Here is a 23,816-nt window from a genome sequence, read left to right as displayed (position 1 = left end):
TCTCCTCCTCATTCTAGTGTTTGAATGTTTACTAAGTATACTATCGTGCTGAGACTGTGAGAAGAGGAGGTGATATTTCTCAGTTTTATGGAACTAGGACACACAAAAGTGAAAATCAGAAATGCTTACTAATTTTATGCTGAGGTTGAGCTCCTTTGGATACTTATTTGAGAGTACTTACTAAAAAGTAATCTCCTTTGGACTTCACTTTCAGTTGTGAATGATCCGTGTTTCTCAAATTCAGAATCCAAGGTCTTATATTCATCTCTCGGAAAATACGGGACATAAACTTCATGAGTTCCTGAGAAAAACACAAAAGTTTAGGCACTTGCCTATTATATTGGTGCTTTTTAAAAACTTGAGTCTTGGACTCCATTCCAGCTTTTTTAGAGGACTGTTTTGTTGAGGTCACTGCCCTTCCTGTCTTCTGCTGTTCAGTCCTGTCTTTTCTTTCCTTCTCTCCCCTGGTGGATCTTGCTACTTTCTTTTCTGGTTAGCCAGTATTTCAGTGCCTTGATGGTCTCTTCAGGCTTGCTGTACCAGCAGTTGAAGATCTTCATCTGATTTCAGTCACTCCTAACTCACCATTAGACATCCTGTATTTTTTCTCCTTGTCCCATGTCTGGTGTATTTTCCTCTTCCAATTCTTACACCAGTTTAACAGATCATTATATCCCCATTGGAGTCCCAGGTGGCTTTTGGATCTAGTACCTCTTTCTTACCACCAGTTTCCAATTTAGTCTTCTTAGCTTTGGGACAAGGACTGAGATCAATCCTCTGCTGCTATGTGATTTGTGATACCGGGTTCTGTCTTCCATGTTCAAGTCAATCTGCTTTCTTTCCAATGCAGTTTAGGAGCTAGCAGGTGGTATGTCCAAACAAAGAAAAGCAGCAGTCCTCCACTGTCATATGTTAGGGTTATCAGTGTCCCAAAAGCCTCTAAAGATTGCAGGATTAATTAGATTAAAGTTCTGCCTTTTTAGTCCAGATCATACTCAATGCAAATAGGACCTTCAGTGAACTTTGATTCAACACTGAATTATCTGTGAAATGGGTGACAGTCCCCTAGGCTCTCAAATTAGCCAGGTTTTGGTGACTCTTTTTCCCCTTCGGACAGGTACAAAAAAAAAAAAAAAAAAAGAAAGAAAGAAAGGAAAAAAATCCAGCCAAATCTTATTTACCTTAGCCAAGAATGGAAGTGCAGAATTTATTTTCTCAACGAAACTGTTCCAAGAACATGTCTTTCATGTGGAGTTCTTGGAGTTTGAGTTTTAACATTTTCTTTCTGAATCTGTTCTTGGAAACATATGCACTGTTTTTGCTTAGAAGCTCCTCTGGATATTCTAATAATAGTTATTTGGCAGTTAAAGAACACAAAAAATTTGCACTTGAAATGTGTAAGGATACTTAGAAATCAAGGTAAGAAATCCTATTTATGTTGCTTTAATTTCTCGTAACATTCAGCAAATGATTTTGATGTCTTCAATGTAGTACAAAACTAGACAAAGTGTCAAGTCAAAACTGCTTAGAGATAATGAACAGTACGCTCAAAATACTAACTATTCTGTATTTTGCTTGTGTTAGCAAAAACTCGTGCTGCTGACTTACTGGTGAATCCACTGGATCCAAGAAATGCAGATAAAATTAGAGTTAAAATTGCTGACCTGGGGAATGCCTGTTGGGTGGTAAGTAGAACTACATCATTTTAGCTATTTAGCCTTCACTATTTAAAGCAGGCCTTTTTGTTGTTTATTTTTTCTATTAATGTGGTTCTTTCTATTTTAGCATAAACACTTCACAGAAGACATCCAGACAAGACAATATAGATCCATAGAGGTTTTAATAGGAGCAGGTTACAGTACACCTGCTGATATCTGGAGTACAGCATGTATGGTAAGAACAATACAATGTGTATTTTACAAGAATAAGCCTCCTAAAACCAATTGTTTGTTTAGTGAGGAAACCTGATGAGGATGGTTCTGACATTTTGACACAAATACATTATCATGAATTATGTCATATCAGATAACTACTGATCATTTTTTCCCTTTATTTCAATTTCTCAAGCATTCTTAATCAAAAGGAAGTACTTTGGAGAACTTTTCTAATTTTCATTTGATGCATTTTAAACTTGCAGTCAAAAACATGCAAGTTTGGAGGGAAATATATGTATATTTTAAATTACAAAGTCTAACTGAAATAGTACAACTGCATGTTTCCTTCTCATCTTAGAATCTATGCAACTGTTTGCTATGTTTCCATTCCTTTTTCTTGCATAAAGTAGCAAAAAAGTGAAATACTTCAAATTCTTGCCAAGTGCAGTGAAAACATCAGATTAGGCTTCCAAATCACAGCTTTAGGTTCTAAACTTTGAAGAGGAGGAGTTAGTTTATTAGTAAAATCTGTGGTAACATTCTGTTGAATTAGTTTTAACACAGTAAAATTGAAATTATAGATTTTTAAAAATCTTTAAAGAATAGAAAAAGTAAAAACTTAATCATTCAGCTTTCTGAAACACTTATTCTGTAATAACTCTTTGAGGACAAATAAGCTACAATGATCTCATTAAAGATAGTTTTGGAAATACATTTAGAAATATCTGTCTATTTTAAAAGTGAAAACCTATTCAAATCTTTATATTTTACAAATAAACGTCTGAAAAGAATAAGTGTGTGAGGAGGAGGAGAAGACTCAAATACTAGACACAGTTTGGAGGCGTGGGTGATGAGAAGAATTGCAGAGCTCAGAGGGAGAGGAGGAGGATTGAAAGGAACATAAAATCCTGCAGATATTATAAGCTCAGCAAGCCATGTGTTGGAAGTAACTAACCCATAAGTAAAATTGCAAGTATGTTTTCTCTAAAGTTTAATACTAGCTTTTGCTTTAGTACACAGAAAAGAACATCTATTTCCAAATTTCTTTTCCATTTGGGGGCAAAATGTAGAATTTTTATATTACATTGAAAACAAAGTGTAGAAAATATTCCACAGTTTTGATCCCCAATTCATTGAATGATTCTTCTCTTAACTAACTACAAAATTACTATAGAGACTTCTCGTTCCTTTCACCTGATATTTTGTAAACCTCAGTTGAGCTTGATATCTTTTTATGGTATTGAATACCCTATATTCACCTTCCTTTAAGGGTGTACGTACGCCCTACTAATTTTAAATACAGTCGCGTAGCTAAAGCCACATAAAAAATGCTGAAGTCTGTCTATGATTGGGTTTAAAGAAAGTGGGGTACTTAATAGCAATATCAACAGCTAGGGAATATAATATTCTTAGAATAATTGGGGTCGTCCAGCCCCTTACACTTTAATTCTTTTCCATGTTATATAAGTGTTACTGCTTTCTTCATGTGAGACCTTTCTCAAACTCAAGAGGAAAAAAAAAAAGGCCTGAAGCAGCTCTGCCACTAGGGCTGTCTTAATTCAGATTCACAATTAGTTATGAAATTTCAGTATTTTAATGAGGAAAATTATACTTCTGCTTTTTTTGTTGTGTAAGCTTTAAAGGTATTAAAGCATTTGAGGCAGAAACACTGGAATTCTGTCTTTGCCACAGACTTTGGTTTTTTGCCCTTAAAAAATGCTGTAGAGATTTTATACTCCTACAACAACTGAATTCAACAATTGTATGTCACTGTCATCTTTGTATAGTCATGTAAAAAATAGAGATCAGTCTCTGAAGCTCACCCCAAAAATTAATAGTTTCAAAACCCCTCAGGATCTGCTTTCATTCCAGTGTGGTTGAGAAAAATGGGTCAGAGCACTGTGAGTGCTGATCCTCTATTGTATGGAAAACAGCTCTGAGGTAGGGATTGACTTGAAGACCTTAACAGCTCTTTCTGCAGAGGACCTGTAACAAAGATTAACTGCCAGGGCAATGTTGCTGATGTGGAACTGCAAACTCCCAATTAACTTACTTAGGCTGTCTTTGGAAATTATTATTTGATTCTCTCCAATCTCTAAAGCAGCCATGAACTGTAAAGTACCAAAGTGTTTTAAGGCCATTGTAGTCCCACTTGCTTTCTCAGGTTTGGATTCCTTGTTGTACCTAGGTGTGGTTCAGAAAATGGCCTTCTAGGTTACCTTGCTCTTGTTTCTCATTTAATTCACTTTATTCTGTAATGTTTCCTGGTGCTTGTGTTTTGAAAAGGGTTGTCTGCTGGAGCAGGAGGTGGAGGTGTTGTTTACTTTCAGCCAAAATACAGCTCAGATACCCCGTTAGCCATGTTGTCCAAGGCTTTCAAAGGAGAGCAAGGCGACTTCTTTGTCATGTTGCTTTGCTTGTACAAGTCCAAAGTCATTAAGTACATTTTTGGAAGTAGTACTGTGCAAAATGAATGGTCCAGCAGTATTGCCATGACTTTTTTTCTTGGCAAGTTTCCATCCTTCCATACTTGGCCCAGTGTGACAGTACCAAGCACATGTGAAGTGGTATCCTACCAGCTGACTCTGTTTTGACTGCATACAGTATTTCTCATTTCCTCCTTTTTTAAAACTGAAGAAGTTTGTCAGTTAAGGGGTAGCTATATGTTAAGTGACCTAAATTTGAGGTTGTGTTCAGGTTAGGTAAGTAATTGCTCTGATCATATTCACCTGCCAGAAATACTACATTTGTAAATGGGTGAGGTGCCACTGCTTTGCAGCGGGAGCCGTGTTACACAATTACAGATCCTGTCCTTCATTCTGATTATCCGATCATGATTTTGACTTTGGGTGAGCTTTCTTGTCTCACTTTCTCTACTGAATGATAAAGCACATATTGCAAAAGTGTGTGCCTAATATGAATGATGTGAATTAATGTGAATGCAAAGTATGGTAAGGTAGTATCAAAGCAAAGATGAGATGTTACACTTTTAAAACCCTTGCTCACAACTGCGTCACTGAGCTAGTTCTCTGAACTGGCACTGAAGGAGGGTAAAAAATATTTTGACCTCATTTGGATGGAATTGTATGCAAATACATCTTGTAGATCTGTGGGTACTCATGACTTTCAAATCAGAGATTTCTGACCAGTATTCTCACAGAGACTGATGCAGATGTGCTTTTCACTCCTCTGTGTAGCTCTTGCTGACAGAAGACCTGCTGCTTCAAAGTCATGGTCACGTTCTTCATCTCAATGGGCATTAAGTTACACAACATGGCTGCCAAACTCTCCTAAAACGGCTTGCTCACAAGTAGTCCAGAACACTCTGCTTGGTAGTAAACAGCACACATGAAGACTGCTTAGCTTGCATAGTAGAAGAGATTCTTCATGTGTTATGTATCCACTACTGTGTCAGGTATTCTAGATCATGTCTCCACTAAAAAAATGACAATAAAAACAGGCCTTTCTTTGAATTAATTTAGGGTCCATAGGGTTTCCATGTCCGAGGTTTGTGTGTACATAAAATGTATCAACCTTTTCACATCTCTTGGATTTTATGAAGGACCACTTGGAATATTTGGGACCAGGATTCACCTGGGATCTTGGTCTTGTGCTTTACGGATCTCCATTTGAGCCTAAGGTTTTTCACTGCCTTTTGCTTGCTAGTGAAATAATCTTGCTCACTGGGAACAGCATTGCCTGTGAGAGTAGCAGAGCTGCTAGTTCTTGTATTGGCTTGCATTTATGGCATAAAGTGTTGTCAAGCACAGAGGTTGTGTTTTATCATAACAGCAGCAGACTGTCTTTTTTCATCATACCATTTGCTCATCAATTTTAATTAGTCTTTGGTAATGAGGGTGGAGGAGATGATGGTGACGTTTTTAAACAAAAGTCTCTGATAACGGTGCCCTGAGCGTGCAAAGCATCTGTGTTCATGTGTGCACAGCAACTTTCAGAATACCCGTTACGAATCTGGCTTTTAGGACATGGTATGTTGTGTCTACATGGAGTGCTCTCCTCACCTGGGCTCTGCTAGTATGGGTTGGCTTCATCTAGCCATAAACTCCATGGCTTTGATGCAGCTTCCAGTAAATAATAGTCCTGTTTTATTTGTATTGTCTTTACTATGGGAGTAGCCAGAAATTCTGGTCAGGGTTACTTGTGCTGGAAGTGTACATAAACAGAGCCATGTAAGGACTCTACCCAAATAGCAAAAGGAGGAGAAATATCTCAGTGCTAATAACCTTACAATTCTGTTTCTTTTGATGTTATGTCAGTGAATAAGTAGCATTGTAAGCCAGCAGCCTGTGAGTTGAATCTTCTAATTTTAGATGATTTGGCATGGCCCAGTTCTTGTGCCCCAAACCTCTTTGAATCAGATTTAAAGGATGAGAGTGAGTATCCTCAGGCCAGTACCAGTCCTCTGCTCAGGTGACGTGAGTCTCAGAGTCTTTAAGAAAAAGAAAAAAGAAAAAGTCGGGGGGAAAAGAAGATGATGCATATCTTTGGAGGCTTATAATCGGTGCACGCACAATGTGCTGTGAAGCTCATGAAAGAAGTTACATGTCAGTGGGCTTTTCCAGACTATGACAAAGTTGTTTGCTTGTTCCGTGCTCAGCAAAGAATGCAACAAAGTGTAACTTAAATTTTTTTTCCCCAGACTTTGGTGACCTAGGTCTGAGTGGTTGTTGCTATCATTTGCTGGACATTTATAAGTTTTGCTAAGGAAATTGCACAGCACCCTTTATTTTTCTTTTAACAGTGTGACCTATTTAAGTGGGATACTCAGCTGCTCTCATGGAAAGTTAGACACTGGGAATCTCTCTCCACATTTATTAAATTCTAGAAAATTCTATGTTCCCTTGCAGTACTAACCTATTTTAATTCTACCAACAGGGAGGTGCATCTCTCCTTTTCACCCCCAAAAAAGAAACAGATTTGGAGCCAGCAGTGCTTCTGACAGGATTGAAACCACCCTTGATCAATCAGTTTTATCAGGCTGAATTTCAACATTTGCAGTATTGAGAGGGTTGCTTTCTGTGGAGCAGAAACTGAACAGGCACTGCATGGTTTAGCATTTACTAAATCTCAAAAAGCATGGAACACAGTACTCTGCTGCTGCCAAGAAATCCTGGCAAGATAAGGGCGTTAGTACTGGCAGAGGGCATCCCTTTGTATTGCTCCTGGAAATGACTGCAAGCATCATGATTCCACTGCTTTTCCTTGTTTATGCTCTTTGGATTGGAGGCAGGAAAAGCACCTGAAATGATGAGTCTCATCATCTGACTTGTGTTGTTCATTATGTACAGTCTTGTTTGAGCTGCAGGGAGGAGATGGCTATGTCACAAGCTAGGACATTGACAAGACTATGTTTCTAACACTTATCCGAGGTGACTTTTGTGGCGAGTTGTGATTCCTGAAATATCTTCTTTTTATAATAAGAACTAGCAAATAGATCATAGCTGTAGATCAGCAGGAAGTCAGAGAAGAAGAAAATTGCAGTTGGTGGTTTATCTACCCAAAGAGAATACAAATGATGAAACGAAGTACTACCAGGGTGACAGGGAAAGCGGGCAGGCAAACAGCTTTCAAAATGAGGGAGATGCTACTACAAGGCAAGCGAGCTTACAGGGGTGCTTTTTATTATGAACATTTCTATTCATGTGAGAGAACTCTGAGGGACAGAATGAAGAATAAGCAGAATATAGTAACTTATGGTGTTAAAATTAAGCTTACATGTAAGTGCTTGTAGTTCAGCCCCCAGTTTACTTCTTTGTATGAAGTTCTCTAACATGGGGTGGAGAGGTAACTGTCCTTAACTACTCTTCCTGTGTTGTAAGCAGGGAAGAAATGATCATGTCTCCATGGGATCATGGGTATCATTATGCTAGTATGTGCGAGTGGCAAACACCAAAGGTGTGGTGACAAGCCTTAGTCTGCACAGAAGCAGTATTTTGAGGAAAAATGGAAAATTAAAAACCTGATTGAGAGAAGAGAAAAACTTCAAGTCACTATGCACATATTTTTCAGTAGGCAGATACAGTACAAAATGCTGTTATTAATCACTGTACACCCTTTTTGAAGGTGGTGGGTGGACAACCTGAAACATTCAAAAGAAAATTATTTTCCAAAGAAAATTACTTTCCAAAGCAACCGCTCAGCATGTGCGTGATTCCGAGATTGGAGTACAGCAAATAGTAGAAACCTGTTTCCTTTTCAGGCATCCCATGCATGTCAGTGTTTTGTATATCTGGCCCTTCTTACCAAGCACTAACCATGCAAAATGCCTTTTACAGTCTTTCCATTGCCTGGCTCTTCAGAGGGAAATGTCCATGGGAGAACAAACTGTCAGCTGGTGTGTGTATCTCAAAAAGGTTTTTGCTCTTCTTTCCATGCTCCCACTTACCTGTGGAACAGTGTTCTTAAAACTAAGTCTATTTTTAAAGCAGTTACAATCTTCTCATTCACAGCTCTTAATTTCAGCTGGGGCGGAGAAATTCTGGCCAAGAGCCGGATCTCGTCTGTCAGAATAATAATTCTGGCCTATAGCTTGTTGTCCTTTTTCAGCTGGGGCTTCATAAGAGGAATTCAGGGAGGCTGATGCAGTCCAACTGAATTGTTCTTCCAGTCCTCTCCCAGACAGCTTTCCCTAGGCATGCATCCATTTTCAGTCACCAGATTGAGTACACAGCTGTCACACAGTGAAAATGGAGCTGTTTCCAATTGTGTGATTAGACATGGATCCATAATACACGATAGAGATTCCAACAGTTCAGTATTGTGGTAGGTTTGTATGCAATTGCGTGGTAGGTTCATATAGAGTTGCATGGCAGAAAAGGAATCATAGCTTCTCCAGAGCCTACAAAAGCAGCAGTGTGACCATTTATATGAAAGGTTCTCAATCTGCAGATGGAGAAAAGCAGTCTGGAGTGTTTTTCTGTGATAACCTTAGGAAAGCGATAAGTAGCAATTGCCAGTACAGTCAGTAAGGAGGGATGATTGCCTTGGGCTTTTGTGCCATATGTTGAGTGTGCTGCATCTCATTTGTTATCTCCATATAATAATCAAAATGCTGATTTCTGATGAGGTAAATGTCAACATTAAGTAAAAAAGATCATGGTATTTCAAGGTCGGGAGTTTCTGTCAAGAAACTAGTTTTTATAAATGAATACTTTAAAAGGAAAAGTAAGTATGATTAATCTGTATTTGTAGCATCATAGAAATAATAGCCAAGTTTAGGTTGAAAGAGATCTCTAGTAGTCCTCCTCCTGCTTGAACCAGGGTTAATGTCAAGGTTAGATGAAGTTACTCAGAGCCTCATCCAACTGAGGTGTACATATCTATCAAGATGGCATTTCCACAGCCTTTCTGAGCAGCCTGTCCCAGTGCTCAGCCAATCTTGCTGAAGAATTTTTTTCCTTGTATCTGGAATTTCCCATCTTGCTGCTCTTGTCTGTTCTCTGTTGTCCTTTTATTGAGAAGAGTGTATCTCGGCGTTCTTTGTTACTGCCTTTCAGGCAGTGGAGCACAGCAATTAAATCCCCCCATCTCTTCCCCTTCTCCAACCTGAACAAACACAGCCCCACCAGCCTCTCCTCCTGCGTCCTCTGCTCAGCCCCCTAGTTTCTTAGAGGTCTTTCCTGGTCTTTCTCCAGTTTGGCAGGGTGTCTCTCATACTGGTGGCCCCAAACTGGTCACAGGTCTGCAGATGCAATGTGGTTGCTGAGGAGAGGGGAAGTCACGTTCCACCGAGGGCTGGTAACATGCTTGTTATGTACAGCCCAGTACGTGGTTAGCCTGCATTACCACGAGAGTGCACTGCTGACCTGTGTTCAACTTGCTGTCCGTCAGGGTCTCCACCTCCTGATTTTATGACAGTGTCAGCAACGTAGGAATTGGACACTGGGTGGTTTTGTGTACCTACAGTTGGGTGCAAAGTGTCGATAAGTAACCGAAAAGTGCTCAGGAAGTCCAAAGCAGCAGTGCATTGCCAAAACTAGTTCTGAGTACTAGCAGCAGAGACCTCCTCTTTTGGTGGCACTGACTCAGTGACAGGACTGCAGGTGCGTTCTGGTGCACCACAACTTTGGACATCAGTTGAAGGAGCAGAAGAACTCTGATACAATCCAGAGGTGTCATTGTCCTTCTTATGGCTATTTATGTGCTTATTACTGTATTTTTAACGCTGATTCTTTTACTTTATGGTAAAAACCTAGGTCAAGGATTTATTCTTTTATAAATAAGGCCTAATTAATCTCATTTATCTTGCACTATGTAGCCAGTCCATCCTACAGATGTCTAGGAACCTATTACCAGGTTGCTACAGATGAACCTGTGAGACATTGTCCTGCATGAACGCTAAGAAGTATTATTACACATATTTATCGCAGCACCCAAAAGGCAAGGCTGTCTCTGGGCTGTCCCTGTGTGCATCTGAGTCAGAAGTTTCTTTGTTCTTGGTGCAGAGTCCTTTAAGGAGAGTCAGGAAATCAAATGTCCAAGATGCTGCGCCTCCAGCCCATGCTGGGTGTGGAGTCAAAGCTATACAAAAAGGAAAAAAGAAGCAGCAGCACAATTTTGAAAAGCTTGGTTTCTCTTCAGCAAAAGGGTGGTGTAAGCACCCAAATCTGTGAGAGCTTGCAGCTCTTTTTTTATACAAACTGATCTAAAATTCACTGTATCACAGTGGTATGCTTACTTCTTGTGCTTCTCTATGAACAGTTTTACGGTTTTTCAAATTTAATCTTCTTAGTCCCACGCAGACATATTGAGCTATTAATACTTCATTTTTTGGGACAGAAGCTGTATTCTTTTGGAGTCTATCTTTGTGGCTAAATTCAACTACATTTTCATTGTTCTCCAGAAATCTGTGTTAAATAGCAATGAGTTTCTTGATGTCCTCAGAAATCAGCCCCATCAGTGTGTGTTCTCCTAGGAAGGCTGGTCCAGCTGTTCTAGTAAGTGTATTCCCATGAGATAGAGGGGACACTTGGGGCTTCTCAGTCTCATCTCAAGAGAATAACAATATTCTCAATGTTGTGTTTAGAGATCTCTACCAGTGATCTCTTCTAGCTGGTCTAAAAATTTCTTCAGTTTAAATACCTGGTAATTTATGAAGTCCTTCAGATTTTTTTCAAGCTGTAAAATGAAAACCCTCAATCTTGAGCTAAGAGTAGAATAAGAAAAAAGTGAATGACTGTTTATTAGTGCTAGTGACTTTAGAAATTAAAGGCCCGTTCATAGGATCAACAGAAACGTCAACAAGGGGCATTCTTGCTTTCTTGGCTGTTGTTTGTGATTGCAATGAATTATTTTGGCTGTAGCCCACTTGGATGACACTGCAGTTCACAGCTTGAAAAAGCCAAGTGTCCATAAATAGGCTAAATTTACAGGTGATTTAACAACTCCAGGTTATGAATTGGAACAGAAAAGTGTCTATTTTCAGGAGATAAATATTTTGTAGTAAGTGTTCTAGTGGAGTGAAATCCCATCCTAGAACTATGCCAGGAAGTCTGCCTGATTTTTGGAATGATTTCGTGGATCAGATGTTTTCCATGGTCTTGGAGATAGAAAATAGTTTGATGCTTAAACTACCTGGAAAGAATGAGATTCCTGCGGCTGCTGGGGTAATTGGTGATCCAGAGCAGAAAGAGAATAGTTTAACAAATTAGGCTAGATGAATCCATGTTTGTACACACGTATGGGCTCTCCTAGTTATTTCAGCGCTTTGCGGCTTTTAATATGCATTACACCCATAAAGAGACACTCAGCTTTGTCCTGACCTAACACAGGGTTAGCATCCCATTGAAGCCTTGCGATGGCCTGAAAGGATCAGTCATCGTGGTGTCTGTTCTGGATTCCTTCATCAATGTCAGTCTCAGTATTTTACCCCGTGATTGCAGTATTTACTTTCTTGACTTCTGATTCAACAAAAATACCTTTTTAAAAACTGTTCTAGATTTAGAGTCATCAAGGAAGCTCTACCTGTTTGCTGATTTCAAGTGATTAATTATAGTTACAAATGGATTTTATTTCTGATTCAGACTTCTTTATTTTGGTCCCCATCATGCACTCTGACATAATTGGCCTTCAGATACAAGCGTAGCTCTTTATTACATATTTAGAAATACCTCTTTCTCAGCTTCATTAACTTACACATATTTAACGTGATCAAGAGACAACACATTAGTATGTAAAAACATGTTTAACGTCAGCTTACACTGATGTTCCCTTCACGCCCCCGTGCAGCCAGTCTGTTCAGAATCGCTTCCTTCACAGCATGACCGAAATATTCCCTGGTCAGCGGGTGGAGCCCTAGGGGTTGCTGGGGAGGGACCGCAGTTCCACAGTCCTTGTCCATCTCCTTTGTTCGTCCTGGTTGAGCAGGCAGAAATTCCTGGGTTTTGGGCGTGCTGCCTGTTGCCAAACCTCCGGCCTCTCGTACTGACGGGGTGTGCTGGGGGCTGAACGTGGGGCTCTCTCCAGAGCCTGGGTTTATGCTATCGTTGCGGTGCAGGAATGATGGTCCCCAGGTAAGTGGCCTCTCCTCAGTCTCGGATCCAGTTGTAGGCCTTGAGCTTTGAATGGTAATTTGCTCTTGGTTCTGAGACAGTTGTGATGTTTTGCTGACATCTTAAGATTAAAAACATTATTTCTGAAATACCTATAAATATGTCTGTTATGTTATAGGCTTTTGAGCTTGCGACTGGAGATTATTTGTTTGAACCACACTCTGGTGAAGACTATTCCAGGGATGAAGGTATGAATCTTTTGAGATATATGAGGTTTTTTATATTTTCGCACTCCTTTTAAATTTCTAGTGAGCGCACAGTGGGGTTAAGTTTTGTATTTGAGTGAACTGTTCGTACACATTGTTTTCAGAATATAAATATGATTTTTTTCTTTTTAGTTTTAAGTTCCATCACTAGCAATGGGTGGGCAAAAACTCCCTTCTGCAGATACTCATCCACTTAACAACTGCCTGAAGGAATTAAACTGCCCTTCTTGTAAGATTGCATATGTGTGGAAACCTGGTTGAGAATAACAACATTTTAGTTTAGAAGAGAAATGACAGATTTGAACTTTATAGTATTTTCTCTTTATAAGAGTGACACTGGAATAATGTTTACATTATGTATTTTTATTTGAATTAGGCAATTACTAATTTTTTTTTAAATCAGAATTAACTCCTGCTTCCATCTGTATACCTGTCCATTTTCATGCTTGTTTGCTTGTAAATGCTCTTTGCAGTGGTAATGTGGGCATCATTCATTGTTCCTAAATGCTACTAATGATGCCAGAGCTCTCCTGATCCTGGAAACCTCTGCATGGATTTGCTGCAAACATTGTTGATTTGAAACTATTTCTGATTTTTTACTAATTCCAGTTTCTTTCCTCTTCTTTTTTATCCCATCCTTTCCCTGCCCCTTCCACTCCCGTATCCTTTTTTTCTCTCCCTCATAGACCACATAGCACACATCATAGAGCTGCTAGGCAATATCCCAAGGCACTTTGCTCTATCTGGAAAATATTCTCGGGAATTCTTCAATCGCAGAGGTAGTACCTCTTCTTTTTGAAAGGTGCCGTGATGCAGACAGAAGTGGAATTGCTGTTGCTGGTTGTAGCATGTCCCACTGAGGAGCATTTACTGAAATCGCACAACAGATTTCTTTTTGAAAAACAAAATACACAGGAATCTGTGGCAATTTTTTTTTTTAAGCTAAATGTTCTGAAAAATAACTATTGATACATTTTAAATTACATAGCAAAACTTGTTTGTAGCAGCTGATACTCAAATGTTTTGAGAAGGAAGTTTTGCTGAAAGTATCTTTCCAAATTAGCCACTGAGCAGTGTGCACGTGTCTTTTTTGCCAGGATCGATCTATTTCTGTCTGTACCGGGCCAGTGTTAGTGTGTGCATGCAATGTACTGATTAAACTGTTGTATGTTTCTGTTTTGCTGGCAATGTTCTCCAATGCAGACCACATAGCATTGATCATTGAACTGCTGGGAAAAATCCCTCGAAAATACGCTATGTTGGGGAAATATTCCAAGGAGTTTTTCACCAAAAAAGGTAACGGTATTTATGCAACACTAATTTAAAGCATAATGCTATCCAAAAGGAGAATATGTTCATTTATGGGTACTGAAGAAATACATCCATTTAAATGGAGAGTTCTTACTAAAGAAGAATTTTGGTGTAAACTTGACTTTCTGAGAAAAGCCACAATTTGCAGTATTCATTTCAATATTTCATTTAAAATTCATTTTGGGATGTACTCAACAAAGTGTGGATGTTAACAAATGTCTGTGTGAATCTGTTGTCCAATGTTCATGTAAATGTATGGAATCAAGTGATGCATAGCTTGTAACGTGATGGAAAATCATCTGTTAGCTGCTTTTGATCATGTATAGTGGTCCAGCAAATGCTACTGATAAGGAATAACTGGAGTGGGAAGGGAATACCTGGGCAATAGATACACAGCTGCGTGCAGTCAGTCCTCACACTCGTAACCTCACTGAAGAGAGAGCGTGCAGGAAACATCGCTCTGTGACAGAGCGGTGGAGAAAGCCGCTCTGCCGTGCACTGTGCTGTCTCACTTCAAACGCTCTGAATTACCGTAATGCCTGAGTGCCACAGCCATAGGCGATGACTTAGCTGTGTTTGGCGTTGTTCAGAAGTGCAACCCCTCTAAAAATAAAACCCTTGTCAATTGCTGTAAGAAAGTAATTAATCTGAGCAAACGCACTGGGCCTTACAGTTCTTTTATCTTTTTGTACTTTGTCTTTGCTGAGGCTGCTCTTTAAGACAGGCTTTTGACACGTGAGGGAATGCGGTCATGCTTGAAGTGTCTTTTGTCCCCTCAGTGTATGAGACAGCACTGTGTTGTATCGAGGGACAGGGTATGTCAGGAGCGTCCCGTTACATGGTGGGGGAACATCTGGGGCCATCGACCGCAGCTGGCAAGCGCGCTTCCCTGCTGAACAGCGCCGCGGCTTCCCTCTTGCCCGTGACTCCACATGCCTGAGCGCACAGCTTGTCGGCAGGGCCAGCGCCGGCCAGCCGACCAGCTGCATCGGGCACGTGGGGTGCCGGGGGGGCTGAGGCGGCGGCGCTGTGCTGTCAGAGGTTGGGGTCATGAGGCAGGAGACAATCCAGTGATTCATCCCCCCTTGCATGAGAGCCGCCTGTTCTGTGCGTGGATATTTCTGGTACGGCAGGGACCTCTGCATGCCTTCGTTGCCTCAAGGAGGATGTAATGGCGTCCAACGCGGTGCGAAGAAGGGCAACAGTGATGATCAAGGAGATAGAGCAAATGCCATTTCGGGGAGTCTAAAACGCCTGGGGCTTTTTGGTGTGGAGGGGAGAAGGGTGCTGGAGGAATAATAAAGGTTTACAAAATTGGGAAGTGAGTGGATAAGCTGAAAACAGAGCTGCTGTTTGCCAGCACCCGCCATATGAGAGCTGGGGGACACCCAGTGAAACTTGCAGGGGGTGGCTTTAAAACAAGTGCTTTCCTACACAGCAGGCAGTGAGCTTCAGGAGCCTGCTGCCACGGGGCTCATAGAGAGAGGCTGTATCAGCAGGCTCAAAAACAATCTTGTGTTAACTGAGATGAACAAACTGAGGGCTGACATGTTGTAAATGTATAAAGCAGTGAAAGGGGGCCCTCCGGCACCCCCCAACAGGGATTGCAGCTCTGGAGTGAGCGCAGGGCCTGCAGAAGGGCTCCTCTGCCCGCCTCCTGTACCCCTTCCTGTGGCCACTGTGAGAGGCAGGTAGTGAATTAGAAAGACCCCTCAGCCAGACCCCCCTTAAAGCATATCTCATGTTCCTAATTTTCACTTTACACCAGATGGGATGGCATTTTCTAGTGATGTCATAGAACCTTAAGATGACCTAACAGTTTTACAATAACCACAGCGTTTGTGGCGCAGAGAAGAGGGCAGTTTGTAAAATTCCCACAAAGTGAGAGTTTCACGTGCTTCCATGAGCATCTTCCACTGCAAAGTGTCACTGTTGTGCTCTAGGGCCTGAACTTCAGTGACATTCCTCAGAGGCACCATCTGCTGTGGCTCTGGGTGGGATTTAAGCACTTTAAAAGACTTGGTTCACCCACCACACAAAATGTAAGCGCACATTTGCTGTGGAAGCTTAAGTAGACTGGATCCCACCTGTTCTACTCAAAACAGAAAATCTCAAGTGCAAGATGAGGGAGTAATAGCCCAAGCTGTGTTTTCAGATCATACCAGTTACTCTGGTATGCAAGTCAGGAAAACTGGATTGCTTTGTGGAGGAAAAATGGAGGTGGTGAGTTTCCTGCTCACTTATTTGAGATTTTTTTTTTCATTGTATTGGGCACCAGATACCTTTTTCCTGGCCACCCCAGTACTGCCATCCTCTCTGGAGCCCCCAGGAGGTATTTGCATTTGATGGGCTGGCAGGAAATGGATAGGCTAAATAGTTGGCCAGCAAGCTGCTGCATTTTGTACTCATCTGCTTGTGTGTGGCCTGAGCACCTGAGATCAGAGGCCATGTAGTACAGGCCTGAGGCTCTTCTGAAAATTTCACGCTGTGGTGTAAAGGTGGGCTTAGAAGTCTGACTGTAGGCTTCTATTTTGAAAACATCAGCCTTGGGTGAAAATCAGGAAATCACTATTTGGGTGTTGCTCATGTCCATAAGCAAGTTCAACCTCAGAGAGAAGCTTTAAACATTTGAATTGTTCCACTGAAGTCACAGGCACAAAAAGAAAGGTGTTGTCAACTAACGAGTTTACAGGTATGTGTTCCTTCTTAGTAATTGCCTGAAGCAGTTTGTGACATTCAAATAGGAGGGTGCATTTTAAAAAAGGGAAAGAATTTATAAGTTACTTCTTAGTCACTATAACACAAATGCTCACATACTTTTTTATACGGTCTCATCTTGATTGAGCCCAGTAATAACTCCACTGAGTCCTTTTCTCCAGTGCCTTCATGGAAGCTATTTTGCCTGTAAAAATGATTAATATGTTTTAGCACTAAAACTTAAAACCCTTTTGTTTTTTTTTTCTAGACCGTGGTCCCTTTTATTTTTCTTCTGGTATTTGCTAGCCCCCTTTACTTGTGAGCTAAACCTGTGCAAGATGCTGGCTAGGTACTGGCTTTGCCTGTTGGAAGTTGTAACAAGGAAAAGCACTGCTGCTTGTTTACCATCCTGGAAGAAAGCAGAGGGCTCTCCTCCACCTCCCTCGCTTCCATGTGCTGTACCATGGGGCCTCACCAGCAGTTCTTGTATTAGTTCTCGGGAGCATGTCCTCAAAATACGTAGTAGCAGATTATATCCCACTGCTGCTTCCCCAGTCCTTCACGTCATCTGTTTCTTACTGTTCAATAATCCATCCTCCTCTTCCCTGGTGACACATCTTAAATTTGTCTCTGACAAATTTCATAGACTAGCTCTGTTTTTTTGTATTACGGTCAGCAGAGAAAGCTTTAAATAGCATCTTCCCCCCGCCACAGGTCCTTCAGAAATTTCTTCCTTCTGACTCAACATTCCATTTTTCAAAGGGTCTGTTACTGCCTCCGCTTTGGCCACAGGGGTTTTGCAGTTCTGACAACTCTGTTGTCCTCTCTGGATATTTCCTGTGTGCTTCACTATCAAAAATCTAAATAAAGAGCTGCTGTTAGGAAGTTTTCACTTACTATTACATTTTTAGCATTTCTTTGAAAATTCATGTTAACGCCCTGAGTACTGATGCTGTCAAACCGGTGGGCCTGTGCTTTTCATTTCTCCCTAACTTACAGGTACTGCCTTCCTGTCCTCCAACTACATGGTACAAACCTCATGAACTAGATGAAAATACATGTTGCTGGACACCTCGGTTTCCTGTGCTGCTCTCCAGTGCTTTAGGATGGAAATGAGATGGACCCACCACATTAAAATAAATTCTTTGAGTTTTTTGTCCACCTCAGTTGCCTTTTACTTAACCTACTTCGATACCATGGTCAGCGTTATGATCTTTATTGAAAACCGAAGCCCTAGTTTAATTCTTGGGCCCCCCCCGCCCGATAATTTTTACTGTATCCCATCTTCTTAAATGCTTTTACAATCTTCACGGAATTTCTTGTGGAAAACTTAAGCCCTTAGTGCTAAAAGAGTTTGTTCCTTAGCAGAAAAACACCACAAAATATTGTGCTGCACAGGGTGTGCTGGTCTTCGCTTGGGTATTTCAAGTTTAGCCTCCACTTTACAAAATAAGGAGTATTCAAACAGTATGAACTCGCCTTCCACAGTGGCACCAGGAGACTCATCTTACAATGTTACTTTATACAATTTGAGGGAGAAAAGATGCCTAAAACGATTTAATTTGAATACAAAGGTGAAGACAGTGCTGTATGGAAACACAGACTCTCCCAAAGCTAGTCTAGTTTGGTCAAATTATTGTGGCAGTTCTTACAGTGAATGCTATAAGCTGGAGAAGCTAAGGACATGGCCTGCTTTTTTTTTTTTTTTTTTTTTTTTTTTTTTTAGCCTTTTTTTGCTTGCAGTCAATAACAAGTCACTATTTTCTATCACTGTTTGGCAATATTTGAGTTTATGTGTTCCTATTAGATAGTTTGCTACCTGTTCTTATTAGTAGTCACCAATACACACTTTTGGAAACCTTCAAAAGGGTAAGATGTTTCAGCAGTTAAATTTCAGAGTTGCACAAAGATTTTAAAGGGCTGAGAGTAAGCCTGGAAATGAATACACTTCTCCAAGATGTGCTGTCCTTTCTGTACATTCATACAGACAGTATGGGCCCAAAGCAGAGCCCTTTTTTGTTTGATTTGTCGGTACTGATGAGACATGCTTGTACTGTAAATGTGCAGACATAAGCCGGCAGGATACACCCTCTGCTTTCATTCGTCTCTGTCTCAGTACTCCTCCTACCCTGTGAGATGGAAGGAGGACAGTGGGCCACCTGTGGGCAGTACATCTTGACTTCCTATTACCAGCAGGTCTCTTCTCTTTCTTTTGCAAGTGATCGACCATTTGCAGACTTGCTCTTTTGGGGTCTTTCTGGTAGCACTTGGAGAGCTGCTTTTTCAAGTGTTGCACCCTGCCTAGAACCTTCTGCTGCCTCAGGCAGCAGGAGCGTGTCCTGCTGGGCCTGTGGCGGTTCTAATCTGTTGCATTCAGATGCTCAGACTCTCAGGGCACTCTGAAGACACGGGTTTCTTCTGCCCTGGAACTCTGTAGCCACAGGGGTGTACAGAAACTCAGACCTGCACGCTGATGTCTGATGGCATTTTATCAGCAGTAGATTACAGCCAGGGACGATAATCAAGGTGCCAAGCTACTTTGCTTAAAAATAGTGTGGCCTGTATGCTGCCATACTGGAGGGTGGGTGTAGTGTGCTTGTGAAGCTATGGGTGAGTCATGTTCAGCTTCCAGTGTTGGGTGAGAACCCATCATCTTCCTCAGCAGCTTGGGGTCATCGCAGAATCACCACAGGGGCCTCTCAAGTGCTTTTTGTAGTGTCACATGGAGACTGTCTGGCTCAGATACTTGCCTGGGAAGAAGGGAGATGGCAACGGAGGAGGGAGGGAACAGCCAGAAAAGTCTTTTCTTCCCTATCATGCCTGATGACCTGTGGATAGATCTGGATAATATTGCTGGTTTGAATGGCAGAAGGGCTCTCGCCTCCTTCGTTTGTTTTGGTCTGAAACGCGTTGCCAGGTTGGCCGTATGCCCCTTCTTTGATGGAACTCAAATCTTGCAGCTGCTGCTACCGTTTGTGTTGGTGGTTGGTTGAAGGAGATGTTGGCTGCAGCAGGTGCTGCCTTCTCAGGAAGGATTCAGACCAAGCCTCTTGGGGGTGTTGGGAGATGGAGCAGAATCTCCGAGTGCCAAACCTCTGTGCTTGGCTTGGGTGGGAATGAATCACTGCTCTGCTGCGTTGTCGCAAATGCCACAGTGAGGCACTGACCTGTGTTGCCGAGACCTCCATCTTAGGATTGGAGCAGTTTTTGTAAAATTTGGGTTCGTTGGCTGATAAGAAGGAAAGGCCTGTGGTGTTCTTTGCCCACGGCATGAGCATGCGTGTGAATGAGTGCCTTGGTGTGGAGGAGGCAGAATGAAGGCAGCAGGAAAAATCAGAAATTATGCATACAGTGGAGTCCAGGTGTGACATACAGTTTGCTGTAGGTATGATTTCTTGGTTTTGACATCGGACATACTCGTCTCCTTTGAGGACCTCAAGCAAGCTTGCAATGTGCTGCCCTTCCTAAATAGTGATTCTCAGCCTGGTCAAGGTGCTGTGAATGCAGAGTGGGAGAAAAACGAAACAGGGATTAGTCGCTAACAGGGGTAACGAGGTATTTTTCTAATGCTAGTAATATTTCTGTTTGCAGGAGAACTCCGACACATTACCAAGCTGAAACCTTGGAGTCTTTTTGATGTGCTTGTGGAGAAGTATGGTTGGCCTCATGAAGATGCTGCACAGTTTACAGATTTCCTGATCCCCATGCTAGAAATGGTCCCAGAGAAACGTGCTTCAGCTGGAGAATGCCTTAGGCATCCGTGGCTGAATTCTTAGCAGAATCTCCCAGCTGTAAAAAAAGCCAGCAACCACTTTCCAATGCATTGGACCTAAATGGTGACTGTCACAAATTCTTTAGCAGGATCACACGTGAGCTGGCTTCAATCCTCAGACCTTTATTTTGCTTGAGGTACTGTTTGACATTTTGCTTTTTGTGCACTGTGTTCTTGGGGAAGGGTAGTCTTTTTGTCTTCGGCTAGTAGTTTACTCACCCACTTTCTTCAGAAAACACTTAACGTGTCTTTAAGCATTGTTTCTTGTGTTGTGTGGCATTCAGATGTCAGATTTTTGAACAAAGGAAACTTCCCCCCATGTGTTTTGGCAAGTTTTGTAACTATTTATGAAAAAAAAAAATATTTTAGCTGATGCATATTATATAATTTACAAGCGTAAGAAATCTATCAAGTCAGAACTGAGTTACGGCGAGGAATTGTACAATTTTATCTTCCGGCAAAGGGACGTCATTCTTGTATTATAGTGTATGTAAATGCACCCTGTAAATGTTTATTGCCATTTAAATATGGGACTGGGGACTCAACTTCAGAGTAAAGCGACTAAGTTTTAGAGAGCTTTATAGCAAACCAATTGCATGTAGTGGACTTTAAACTGCTTTAAGGAATTGTGTAAACTTTCTATTCTGTAGCAGTTCCCGTTCATTGGATTTTAAACAAAGTGGCTCTGGTTTACAGGATTTCATTCCCCAAACGGCACTTTAAAGGAAGGCTAGACTTCTTTCTAATAAAGTATGCATTATCATTTAGCACTCCCTTTTAGAACTTTTGCCTATTTTAAGTGCTTTTAAGAGAAGAAAAATAGCAATTTCCCTTACAATGTGATAGTGAAGACATGGTACCATATGGTGTTGCCTTTTTATAAGCACTGTAAGTTGTACTATACCTTAAGAAAAAAAAAAAAATTAAAAGTCGAGCATGAGAACCACTCTCTGTGTAGCATTACTGATCTTTTATAATAAAAGTGTGTGCTTGGCATCAGTTAAGGAAGGATATAGCTGCAGATATTTACAGTGCAGTGGGTCAAATAATCCAAGAAGCAAGATCATGCTCATTCCATTCATAGCTTTACATGTTTCTAAAACAAATTGCACTAGCTTTATTCTTTCCCATAACTAGACATACGATTACCTGTTGTAAGTTGCACGCAACAATTACGTGTTTCCTAGGAAAAAAAAAAAGCTGCATAGGCTGAAGCTTATAGGCAATACAGATTTTAGAATGTACAGTACAGAGGTGTGTTTTGGCCTCTTTTAGAAGTCAGTGGGATGAATGTAAGCTTACTTCTGATCTTCATGTAACTACGGTGCCACTTTTTTCTTGACTTTGTCCATATGAAATTTATTCACATGCCTTTGCAATAACTAGATTGTGAGAAGATAGCCCCATGCTGTAACAATAACCAGTTGTTTGAGGTGCTTGCAGTTGTCTAATTAAAGTGTTTTGTTTTTTCAGACAGTGTGCTGGTCATTGGAATCTTTGCTAGCCATGACTCTAACTGTTTGTTTGCTAGAGGTCCGTGCCATGGTGGTGGGCGGGGGGGCTGGTTTAGCCTGGCCAAAGGGACAGGCAGCTTTCTGTGTTAATTTATAAAGTATTGTCAGCTGGTGTAAATCAGAGCATCCTGAAGGGTAATGTGGCATGGGAGGCTGTGTGTAAGTGGTTGCTAGGTGAAACATGACAAAACAAAAAAAAAAAGAGGATTTTGTGCAAGGTGTTTAACTACTATGAACAAGCAAGTGATTACCCCGTCCCCAATAGGCTGGTGCAGCCATTCCTCCAAAAAGAAACTGCAAAGCCACCAGAGCGTGACACACACTCACCCCCTGCTGTGGGTGTCAGCCTTCACCCTCCAGGCCCCGAGCACCTCACGCGGGAACAGCTTTTCACGGCCCCATGGACGAGGCTGGTGAGAAGGACGATGCCACAATGGACTCCAGAGCTAGAGGTAAAAATTATGTTCGGCTTCACACCTGGCCTAACCAGTCGTAGAGCCTAATTGCTTCAACTAATTGGAAGCTTGTTCTTGAGTACATAGAGGAGACTAGCACTTGAACGAAACTCTGGTTCAAGTGCAGACCTAGGGAGGTGAGTAACTGTACAGCACCTGTTGCTTGGCCGTGGCGATACAAGGGAACAGGGGGAGCCTCGCACGGTCCCGGTCCTGTTGTGCAACCCAGCGTCTCAGCTCCTTAGGCTGCTCCGAGACCTCACCCCCTACAGTGTGTATTTTATGCTCTCTTGTACTTGAGATGATGTAATGACCTACTTCATGGAGGGATGGAAGGGGGTCAGGACAACCAGATTTGAACTTTGGGCTGTAGAGGGTGATGCAGATTTTTTCAAAATCAGTGTCTGAGCAGCCACATAGCGTGGGTTGGGTTTTCTTGCTGTTGTTGATGGCCTAATCCCATGGTTCTACTTCATGCTAGTGCAAAACCTAGTGTACTCCATACAAGGTGTGTTTTCCATAGCCAGCAGCTGTTCAGGAAAGTACTATTCTTACTAATAAAATCTTTCAATAATTAGAGGCAAATTAGACTTTTAAGTAGTGCCAGTTTTTCTCTACATGTTAAAAAGAGTTATAGCCTTTTCTCAGTGAGTAGGAACAGCTGCTTCCCATCCTATTCCATGTCAGGTTTCCTTGCACACTGCTTTTCTTCTCTGGTTCTGAGGTGGAGCCATGGGGCACAGGCCTGCTCGGGAGCAGAATTTAGAGCAGTCACTGCTGAGGTGTAAGTTATGGAGTAACTCTGCCCCTGGCAAGTGCAACACAGCACTGTTACAGCTGCTGCTGTTCAGCAGCAGGAATAAACGACCTCCTTTAAAAAAAAAGAAGCTACACAATTGGTAATGTTCCATACCCTGTTGTAGCACCACTCACTTGGGTCACCTCTGACGAACAGGAAGTGCTGCAGGGCAGGGTCGGCAGTGATGAGAAAGGCTGCATTAGAAGTAGTTTAGCTTATTTTCAAGCGTGACAAGGCTTTGGTCCCCAGGCCCTGCAGATCTGCTAGAGGGGGAAAAGGGGAATTTGCTACAGTGTGCAGGTGGGTAGGTGGTCTGTAACCAAGGTCAGAATAATGGGTCTGGTAACAGCTTTGGCACACAGCGTTGCTGGTATGCTAGTACTGCGTAATGCATCACTACCCCCTTAACCTATCCGTAAACTGACGCCAGATCCTGCTGTGCTTGGAGCGAGCTTTCCTCACCTCTAGACCCAGCAGGGGAAACACCCCCCCTCCTACAGCCAGTTCCACTTCTCTGTGCTACAGCAGTGGACCCGCAGCTGGAACCTGCGGGGATGTGAACAGCCTCACGCTGACGGGGGCAGGGTGTTCGGTGTACATGCTTGAGGCCATTTCCC

General features: G+C 41.7%; 1 protein-coding gene and 1 long non-coding RNA gene across 6 annotated transcripts in view; one reads left to right on the top strand and one right to left on the bottom strand.

The window, feature by feature from the left end:
• Positions 1 to 21,903, top strand: part of SRPK2 (SRSF protein kinase 2) — a 148,701-nt gene extending 126,798 nt beyond the window's left edge. For 3 of the 5 annotated variants that reach the window (XM_030013305.2, XM_030013304.2, XM_030013306.2), the window contains 6 exons: positions 1,585 to 1,685; positions 1,786 to 1,893; positions 12,564 to 12,633; positions 13,338 to 13,430; positions 13,855 to 13,947; positions 20,251 to 21,903. In XM_030013305.2, the coding sequence (XP_029869165.1) occupies positions 1,585 to 1,685; positions 1,786 to 1,893; positions 12,564 to 12,633; positions 13,338 to 13,430; positions 13,855 to 13,947; positions 20,251 to 20,435 (650 nt within the window). In that variant the 3' untranslated portion in view covers positions 20,436 to 21,903. The remainder of the gene's footprint in view (positions 1 to 1,584; positions 1,686 to 1,785; positions 1,894 to 12,563; positions 12,634 to 13,337; positions 13,431 to 13,854; positions 13,948 to 20,250) is intronic. The other 2 variants (XM_030013308.2, XM_030013307.2) reach the window with 2 other exon arrangements.
• LOC121233283 lies at positions 12,408 to 17,802 on the bottom strand. Its single transcript, XR_005932312.1, has 3 exons — positions 16,780 to 17,802; positions 13,438 to 13,521; positions 12,408 to 12,506 (listed from the first exon to the last, which is right to left on the bottom strand). It is a non-coding gene; the product is annotated as an uncharacterized LOC121233283 (long non-coding RNA).
• Positions 21,904 to 23,816: the final 1,913 nt, after the last annotated feature.

This window comes from Aquila chrysaetos, chromosome 5 (genome assembly GCF_900496995.4).
Source record: "Aquila chrysaetos chrysaetos chromosome 5, bAquChr1.4, whole genome shotgun sequence".
Taxonomy (NCBI): domain Eukaryota; kingdom Metazoa; phylum Chordata; class Aves; order Accipitriformes; family Accipitridae; genus Aquila; species Aquila chrysaetos.
Note: the sequence above shows the minus strand (reverse complement) of the source record. Positions and strands in the feature narration are given on the sequence as shown.